At 37.0% G+C, this 10,476-nt stretch overlaps 1 protein-coding gene across 1 annotated transcript; it reads right to left on the reverse strand.

The window, feature by feature from the left end:
- Nucleotides 1-7,474: 7,474 nt before the first annotated feature.
- Nucleotides 7,475-8,413, reverse strand: LOC144615711 (olfactory receptor 2L3). The gene has a single exon (XM_078443120.2). It carries the CDS (start codon nucleotides 8,411-8,413, stop codon nucleotides 7,475-7,477), a length of 939 nt encoding a protein of 312 aa, XP_078299246.2.
- Nucleotides 8,414-10,476: the final 2,063 nt, after the last annotated feature.

Raw genomic sequence — 10,476 nt, forward strand, 5'->3', positions numbered from 1 at the left:
ACTCTGTATGTAGGAAAGTAGGAGATATGAAAGAAAGGCATGGAGATATATTTTTGTTGAAAGTAAAAGAAAGTAATTTTGTCCTAAATGATACTGGTTATTTGGAGAGAAATGGCTTGGGACAAAATCAAAATTCAAAGAAAAGTTGTAGAAGTTTCATGAAGGAAAATCTTTAAAAAGGAATTCTATGTGTGGTCAAAATGGACTAAGGTTAAAATAAATGAATTTTAAAAGTACACAGGGTTAAGATTACAATTCTTCCTCCTTTCATCCAAAGGCTGGGAAAATGATGGCAATACTCTTCATGCCAGCCTCCAAATCCTCCACATTTGTGTTGTTCCTGTTTAACAGAGGAATGAAAGCCTATGCCATATGAGGGATGGATAATATATAAAGGGCTTTTACTAAGATACATGGGAGCCATTTTACTCTACTTAGCCCATTGTATGCCTCAAATGGATGTCCACATGGCTAAAACATATTTATGTGGACATTACTGAAAAAGACAGGGGAATAGACATTGACTTTGTCCCTTTAGACCCCTTCCTCAATGGCCAATGATCACTATGTAAGTTACTGCTGGGCAAAAATAAAATTAGTCCATCCTGCAACAACCACAGAATATACATTTTTGTTAATGGTAATGAATAAATAAGTAAATAAATAAATATAATTTTAACAAAAAGGGTAAAACAACAGTACAACATGCCCTTTTAAGCTGTTTTGCTTAAGCCTTGGTGGAATTACCCATTCCTTATAATCCACAAGGCCAAACAATTGTAAAATGAGAACATGATAAACTCAAAAACATGTTAAAAAGCAAAAAGGGGGAGATACCCCTGGCTGTCTTCATTACAACCTCAGCTCCTTCTTGATCTTGCTAAGATAACTCTTAACTTTTTAAATCTCAACACTCAAGGACTAACTGCAGCTGAGTGACATTCTTCAAAATAAGATAAACCCTCTCACCCTATGGTGCTATGTGAAACCCCTGAAGGGGGACCCACAGGACGGGGCCCACTAAACTTCTCACCTAGGGTCAAGGATATGCTTGTGTTCTTTCAGATTCTGGACTTTTGTGGGTTCTGTCACTTTTGGTAAAGCCTTACAACGACATCATGGAGACCCCAAGAATATCTTCCAGTAAACCAAGACTTCCAGATAATGACTCTTTGAGTGAGTGGGTACTGGCCCCTTTCTTCAAGGTGGAAGAAACCTCTTCATGGACTCCCGATCCTGAAGCCACTCTACAAAGGCAAGTTCTTGCCCCTGATATAACATGGGAAAGCCTTAAACACCTGTCTAACCAGGCTGGCACCCTCTTACAGCACAATGGTATCGCATATACCCCGGACTCACACCTGATGGTCATGATCTCCATCATTGATAGAAATTCGATACAGGTAAGCCTAATTCACATCTATTGGCCATGATTTCTGTCATTAACAAACATTCAATATGTGTAGGCCTGATTATACGCTTGCCCTCATCTGTCCAGGCCAAGCTCAATATTCATATTGGGTTCATCTTCTTAACCCACCCATATTTGACAGCCTAACACTCCTGGACTGAGATATTCCTATTAGCAATAATGACACTGAGTTCATGGAAGGAGCCGCTCTTAACCTGCCATTCCAAACTGAACAAGAGCATAGGCTTTCTATGCCAAGACCTCAATGGTGGCTTACTTCAGCACCTCCTATCTGTGTTACTAAACTCAAAAACTTATCTGCTCGTCTTAAACTAAAAATCAACTGGCTTTTACATGCACAGCCCAAAACCTCAGCAAAGCCAGACAATCTTACCTTTTTCACAGCCACAAGCATGTACCTCAAAAAACAAACATATCTAATTCTCCTAATGTTATAGCCTGCTCTAGACTCAAATATTCAGACCACCCCTGAAATATTATCCCCTGGACAACCTGTAATGAAGAAACTGAGCATAATCTTCACTGGAGTAATTGGACTATTATTGACAGGGGTTCAAGAAGACATTTTGAAACAAAATATTCTAATAAGACCATATCCTTTGGCCAGCCTAGTGGGGAGGATATTTTTTGGAAAAACAGAGGCTTGCCTGGCCTTATGATTTCTGCACATAAAGGAAAATTAAAAGGACCTTACCTTGTTAATCTTTGGAATCTAGTCTTCCTGTCTTCACTCATATTATTAGCCACGGTGAAATTAATGTAAAATAACATATAAACCTAACTTGGACCTCCCTGCACAATAGACAATTTATGTGGACCACTATTTGCATCCATTTTCCCTATGTTCTCTTTGCTACCTCTACCTTACAGATCTGACAACCAGGAACTAATTATAGTATCTCAACCTCTCAGGGCTGGTTTATGTCCTGCGTAAGTAATGATAACATCACCCAATTAAACATCTCCTCCTTATTAGTGCTTAGCACATCTCAACCTGGGTTCCTGTTAATAGTTCTGAGCACTATATGCATCCATCAGGATTGGCACGCTTTCCAACTTGTTCGACGCTGGCACTCTGCTGCAAGGCAAAAGAAATTTGTTGGCCTGTTGATCATGGGCATCCTCATAGCAGTAGGTGTTATTGCCTCTGCCACTGTAGCTGGAAATAGCCTGCAACATACTATCCAGACAGCCCAGTCCTTAATAAATTTATGGTCAACACCACCAAAAAATTTGTAAGCCAGACTGCCATTAATAAACACGTTTTTTGGCCCCTATCAAAGCTCTTGAGGTTGCAGCAAAATTTATTGGAAAGAAACAGGAGTCTTTGTTCCTCCACTTTAAACTGCACTGTGACCCTAACTACCAGCATATCTGCATGGCTGGCATTCCTCATAATCACTCCCAGTCTTGGGATACTGTCCAGACACACCTTCACAGTATCTTTTCTTCCCACCTCTCTGACAATATAGAAGATTTATTTATGACTTTGTGCCAACAGCTACAATATACAGAGGATCAGCTTAAGAATGAATGGGCTGACTCCTGGGAAATGTGGCACTACCTAAATCCTTTCTCCTTCATGGCTGACACCCATCTCAAATTCTGGAAGACTCTGGGGAGCAGAATCCTTCTACTGTGTCTACTTTTATGTCTTTGCAGAATCACTCTTAAGTCACCTGAAAACAAAAGAAGGACCAGGAGCTCCACATGACTGTCCTCAAACATGAAGCTAAAAGAACCAAGGAAAACAAAAAGAGGGAACTGGAGGATAAGCTTAGGAATCTCCTGGGTTTGCACCAATGTGTTAACAAGACATACAGAAATACAAAGTCATAAGATGCTCACACCTGAATTTGGGTAAACCAGACTGGCACTCCAAAAATAAGGGGGTAAAAGAAACCCCAAGAATAGGGATGCACAAAGGTGTCAGGAATAGAGAGGTACAAAGGCACCCCAAAATACAGAGGGGGTGCAGAAGCCCCCAATATAGAGAGGGAGAGGCAAAGACCTGAAATAGAAAAGGCACAAAGGTGCCCAATACATAGCTATATGAAATAAACAAGATTAGATGTTCAGGGTAGAACCACCCTCAACTTAGTACTATAGCAGAAAAGCTGCTTTCACAGGAGAGTAGGGCCAGGTTAGGTAAACTGGTGAATTGGACTATGGACCACTGCACTGCAGGCAAAGCAGCCCAGAGCTGAGATGGTTAACAAAAGAAGAGGTACCTTGCTATCCCTGAGGTTATTCCCCCTATCTGTCTCATCCCCTAGGCTGACAAAGAGAACAGACAGGGCGCCTCCTGTCTGCTGTTAACAACCATCTACCCATCTGCCTGGCGCCAGGATTTTGTTTTGTATTGACATGAACCCCAAACACTATATGTCTTCAAAACCCCCTTCTTCCCTCAAGTCTCCACGTTAATGTTCCCAGTTTGTTTGTCTCTTTGTGCATGTCCATCATGTTTGTGAGCCTTCTAATCTGAATAATGTGGGGCAAGAATCCTTATTCGGGGCTCTTGTCTTTTCCCGGACATTAGCCATCTCTTGCTTTAATCCTGCATCTGCTCTTTTGCTGGCCAAAAGAGACCTTTAGACTTAGAGTCTATTTCAGATGATTTTAGACTTATTATTTGTAAGAAACAGGGGACAAGGGAAAAAACTGAACACTAGAGTTACCCTTTTGTAAGACACATATATGTTTTTAAGGGGCATTTTCATTTGTACGATTGTCTTCCTCTCTGTACTAGGAAGTGAAGGATGGACAAATCTCTAGAAACTCTTCTCAGTGGAGAAGCCAGTGACTTAAATTTGCACAACAACCATACTGATGCTTACCCTCCCTTTTCTGGTAACCTACCATAACTGGCCTTCCCAATCCCCCCACATCTTTTGCCTTTATCTGAGAAAGGTTTTTAAAATAATGGCTTAGTCAATTTCAGGCAGTTACTCATTTTCTTCTGGATCTCTCCATACACACAACGTACAATGTGTATTAAACTTTGGTTTTACCTGTTAATCTCTTGTTGTTGTTGTTGTTGTTGTTGTTGTTGAAGGAGGTGTCTCAGTCAAGGATCTAAAAATGTAGAATAATTATTCTGCCACTTACACAGCATTTACTGATAGTAAAAACAACCATGCCTTCATTTGCTTTTCAGAAATCTAAGTCCAGAGACATGGTGTAAATTTTGTTAGGCCATGATATCAGGACCAACAACAGATCAAGGTGTCCTGATTTCCTCCATAATTCACTGCCTGAAATAGTTAAGGAGTTTATATTAGGCATCCCTGTTCAACTCCACATTCCCTCAAATTATTTCCAGTGATAACCACTGGGAAAAACTGAAGGCATTCCCATCATTTTCCTGGTTTGCATGATAAGATTCTCTTTCTACTCACTGTTCTACTTTTCTCCAGGCTGGCCTCATGAGTATGTGTTCTGTGCACTTGCACAGGAGCATATATTCCCAAGGGCTATTGCTTGGCTTAATGGTCTATATCTGCCATCTTGAAAACGTCATAGTTTTATATCTGGGTGTACACGTGAGCAGAGGAACGATGCTGGGCGGCAGCGTTGGCTTGTGAATTTGACACAGCAGCAGTACCTGCACAGGTGGGCTCAGCAGCATGCACCCAGAGCAATATGCCTGGCCTCCTCATACGTGAACACACGTATATCCGTTTCCAGGGCACATAGAAACCCAAGGGAGTATCTCTTCTGGGACTGGGACGAGACTGGTGACGGTGATGACAGCAGCAGCTGCAGAGGCAGCACAGAGGTGGAAGAGTCCACTGCCAGGAGACAGAAGGAGCTCTGCCTGGCAATAGCAGTGACTCACACTGGGGGCAGGGGATGACTTTCACTTCCACCTCAAAGCCCATCCTGTGTCATTGATAAAATTACTAACTATCTTGCCTGAGTGTCTGGACAGGAAGTGATAATGGAGCTTAACTAGTAGTAGTAATCTTTGTCAGTGAAATACCACAAATAAAAGTACACACATTGCCATTGCAATAAAGCATATTGGGAAGTTAGGAGAATTAATAAAATAATCCAAAACTTATAGTTTTAGAAACTTCTGCAATATTGCAAAGAAAATTTCCAGAATTTCAGAAACAGAAATGCAATTTAACAATGTTAAAAATATTTAAAATTTAATGTGAAATATTACTGATAGAAATAATAAAATTTCATATAAAATTTCAGAAACCTGAAAAAAGATCACAGTAATTTACCTTGTATTTGGAGATACAGTAATAAAATGAATAAATGAGTATTGGAAGCATGAAGTGACTTCCACTATCTTTTACAAAGTCCACAAATTACCAGAAATTTGAAAGTTTCATTAAAGTGACAGTTATTAAATATATATTTAAAAGCAAATTCAGATTTACATATCAATTGATGGATTGAAATTGATTTATTAGAGAACTTTATTAGAAAAAAATTTTCCTGAAGAAACATCAACTCTACATGTACTAAAATTTGCATTTGGATATAATGTATCAGATTATTCCCCTTGGGAATATATGCTCCTGTGCAAGCACATACCCCACTGCTGTGACCACTTATAAATACTCCAAACACCTCCAATAACATACTCATAATGACTCTTCTCAAATTAAAAATTGTCAAAAATTAATTGCCGCCTTGAAATTTCCACCAGTGACTAACAGCACATTCAACTGTATGGATAGAAAAATGAAGTTCCTAAAAGCATAAATTTTGATGAAATTAATTTGGAGAAAAATGAGGCAAAAAATGTTACCAATGATGACATCACAAAACAATGTATTACTATTTATTATATTTAAAATTATGGCACAACATACTGTTTGTCATTTGTATTGCATTTAATTGATAAGAAATTAATTTTGAAGAAAAAGGTCTTCATATTTTAGCACAGAGGATGGCACCCTTTCTGCTTTTGAAAAAGAGGCCTCATGCTTTCATTTTGTGCTGTGCCCCATAAATTATGCAGGGTATGACCTACCTCCTCTCTACCAAACCTGAGAAAATAAAGAGCATTTCTTCACTTACCAATGATGAGAAGTGTTAGCAATCTACTTGAACAGGAAGTTCACTTGAGCTGAGAGTTTTTATTAGATTAATAGCGGGACGTGTTTAGAAAAGTGATTTATCAATGACTAGAATTGGCGTATAGAAGTTGATATTCCCCCAACTTATTCCGGTAAAACTTTGAAATGTAGCGAATGGGAAATAAAATAACCTATGAGAGGCATGAGCGAATACAAGGATAGCAGTGACTACTGAGTATGTGATAAGTGTCGGGGGTGGTAATGGGAATGTCCTTGAACCCCCTAATTCCTAATAGCTACACTCAACTTTTGATCCACTCAGATTATAACTAACCTCAAAGTTTCTTCATCTCTTATGGCACATCCAAGTCTTAATACTTGATTTTGAGGGATACCTGAGATGAAATCATTTTCCTAGGATTCACTTCCATAAAAGAAGCATAAACTTGTTATAGTTTATTCAGGATGGTCTAGGACTTTAGAATCCCTGATGAAGTCTCACCTACATCTTTCTAAAGCCAAGTTAGCATATAGTGGAAAAAAAAAAAAAGGTAACATACATAGATAAGTCATTGAGTCTACAATGGGAAGAACAAGACGGTTTCTGACATTATTTAGATCTAGACATTCAAGAAACATTTATTTTTCTCTTTATGTATTTTGGAAAATAAATGTAAAATAGTAGAACTGTTATGCTGAATGACAGCTTCAGTTAAACAGTTTCCATGTTCATTTCCACATGAAAAAGAACCATTTTCATTGGGAACCTATTAGCAAAAAATGAGTGCATTTGAAAGTCATGAGAAAAAGCATCATAAAGATAAAAAAGAGAAGGCTTAAAATTACATATATGTTTGAGAGACAATTTTGTCCAGACATGAGGTGACTTTCTTGTGATTCTAGTCCTTGTGATCCAAGAATAAAATAATATTTTACAATTACTGTACACTGATGAAGGGACTTATACCCAAGTCTTGGGTACATATGCAAAAAGCTTTGTCTACATTTTCAAAAAGCAGATTCTCTGAATCATTCTTCTCAGGGCTCCCATCACCTCCTTGTTTCGCAGGCTGTAAATGATAGGGTTGAGCATTGGGGTCAGAATGGTGTAGAAGACAGCCAGAACCTTGTCCTCTGCTGGAGATCTCAGCGATCTTGGGCGTAGGTAAGTGTAAGCAAAAGGTACATAGTATAAAGTTACCACTGTGAGGTGTGTGCTGCAGGTCGAATAGGCCCTCTTCCTCCCTTCTGTTGAGTGCATGCGGCAGATGGCAAGGAGAACTCGGCCATAGGAACATGCAATGCCAATGAAAGGAAACACAAGGAAGAGGGTGGTACTCACAAACACTGTGTACTCATAGACCCAAGTGTCCATGCAAGCCAGAGTCAACATGGCTGGGACATCACAGAAGAAATGGTTGATGGACCTGGATCGACAATAAGGGATATGGAGGGCATATACAGTGTGGGCACAGGAGTTCATTGAGCCCATTATCCAAGATCCTGTTATCATCAACACACACACTTTTTTGCTCATACGAATGGGATAGTGAAGAGGAAAGCAAATAGCCACATAACGATCATAAGCCATAGATGTCAAGAGCAATGCTTCTGCCCCTCCTAAAGTCAAGAAGAAGAAGCTTTGAAAACCACACCCAATGAAGGAGATAGACTTGTTTCCAAACACAAAATTGAAAGCCATCTTGGGAACAATAGTGAAGATGTAATTTAGGTCAATGAGGGAGAGCTGACTAAGTAAGAAATACATGGGTGTGTGTAGACGGGTGTCTAGGAAGATGAGTAGAATCATGGACAGGTTGCCAAACAGAGCCATTAGAAAAATGAGGACAATGAGAATAAAAAGGAGCAGGCCTATTCTTGATGGTGGAAACAACCCCAATAAAATGAAATCAGTTGATGTTTGAGTATAATTTTCCATGGGGCATTGATGCAATTTTCCTGAAGGCAGATAGAAAAGTCAGTCAATCACAGAATATGAAGCTTTTTTTTTTTTTAGTTGTGTAGTATCTAAAATCTTACAGTGCTTAAGTAAATAACTGAATGTTTCTATTTTGTAAAAAAAAAAACAAAAAACACAACAAATTATTTTTTGACCTAGAGATTAAAATTTGAAGATGCAAGCATTAGTAGCCTAAATCTTTTCTAAGAAATCTTTAATGTCATTAAAAAAAACATACATTCACTAAGAATTTATCAGGATACATACATTTAGCTTACGTAAACATACACAAGTATTGCCAAAATCATATGCTTATTCAAAATGCATGCACATAAAATCAACATAAATGCATACATTGTACAGTTATTTTAAGAATAATGTTTGCGACCCATAAAGGATCATTTTTCTTTTATATCTAAGACTTACTTCTAAAACTGCAGCAGCCTATCAGCTTATGTTGAGGAATAATATTTATTTCTTGAGTCCTCTTTGCATAGTAATATCAAATAAAACATCCTTGAAGTCAGGTAACACTATTTGGTTCACATGTTCTGAAATTGTGAATGAATACTTGATGTCAAGTACCAATGATACAAAATCTTCTCTTCTTCCTTCTGAATGATACGGTTAGAGTCAACTCTTCAACTTAATATCTATACACCATAGTCATGGCAGGTTCCATAAATCTGCTAGAGTTTCCCAATAACCATATGTTTATAGACATTTCTTATATATTTTATCATAGAGTATCATAGTTATTATCAATCATATTCCAGAATATGGTCTAGTTAAGAGCCGACTCACGTAGTATCCATCACAAATCCAGAGCAGTAGTTCATAGACAATATAAGCAGTAGCCCTTATTATCAATTTTAATAGAATTACCATATGATAGAACAATACCACTTCTGAGTACATGTCCAAGAGAAATGCAATCAGAGTCTAGAATAGATATTTGTACACCCATGTTTATAGCAGCTTTATTCACAATAACTACAAAGTGTAAGCAACAAAAGTGCCCACTGACAGACAAAAAATGAACAAACAAAATACAGCATGTGTGTGTGTGTGTGTGTGTGTGTGTATGTGTGTGTGTGTGTGTGTATGTATATATATGTATAATATATATGCATATTATATATAGTATTATATAATAGCATCATATATATAATATATAACATATAACATATAACATATATCATATTATATATTATGCCATTATATATGCTATAAATATTATATATTTGCTAATATATTATATATTGTATATTATATATAATACCAATTATATAATATATATTGTTATAATATAATTATAATATATCATTTATTATATAATATTACATTATATAGTATATATGATTATATAATAATTATATATTATATAATAGCATAATATATTATATAATAGCATAATCTGAATATTTAATGCATATATATATATATAATCATTTGCTTTTTAAAAGGAAGAAAATTCTGTTATATGCTACAAGATAAATGAAGAATCCAGATATTATACTAAGTAAAATAAACCAATCAAAGGAAGCCATATGCATGGTTTAACATATACAAGGTACCCAGAGTAATCAAATTCATAGAAATGAAAGTGGAATGGGGGTTAAGAGGGCCTGAGAGGAAGGAGAAATGGGGAGTTAATACTTAATGGGTGTAGAGTTACAGTTGGGCAAGATATAATTTTGGGGATGATGATGGTAATGATTAAGCAATAATATGAGTTTCATTAATGTCATTGGAATGTACACTTAAAAATAAAATGGTAAGTTTTATTATATAATAAATATATATGTATGTATTTACTCCCATCAAAAATTCAGAAGTAGAATATAAGTGTACCTAAATTATTTCATGTTTGCAACCTACAACAAGGACCAGGATATGTGCAGTGCAATTGACCTTTGTATAAAGTGTGGCCTCCGAAAAATTGCAAAGGAAAGAGTGGGAGAGCAATTTTTTTCCATAAATGCCATTTGGATTCAATGTATCACATATTATACCATTTTCCATAGGATACCATTTATATT

This window comes from Panthera onca, chromosome A1, assembly GCF_046562875.1.
Source record: "Panthera onca isolate mPanOnc1 chromosome A1, mPanOnc1 haplotype 2, whole genome shotgun sequence".
Lineage (NCBI taxonomy): Eukaryota > Metazoa > Chordata > Mammalia > Carnivora > Felidae > Panthera > Panthera onca.

Excerpts from the sequence above, each read along its gene's own strand:
- LOC144615711 (XM_078443120.2), bottom strand. The coding sequence starts at position 8,413 with ATGGAAAATTATACTCAAACATCAACTGATTTCATTTTATTGGGGTTG.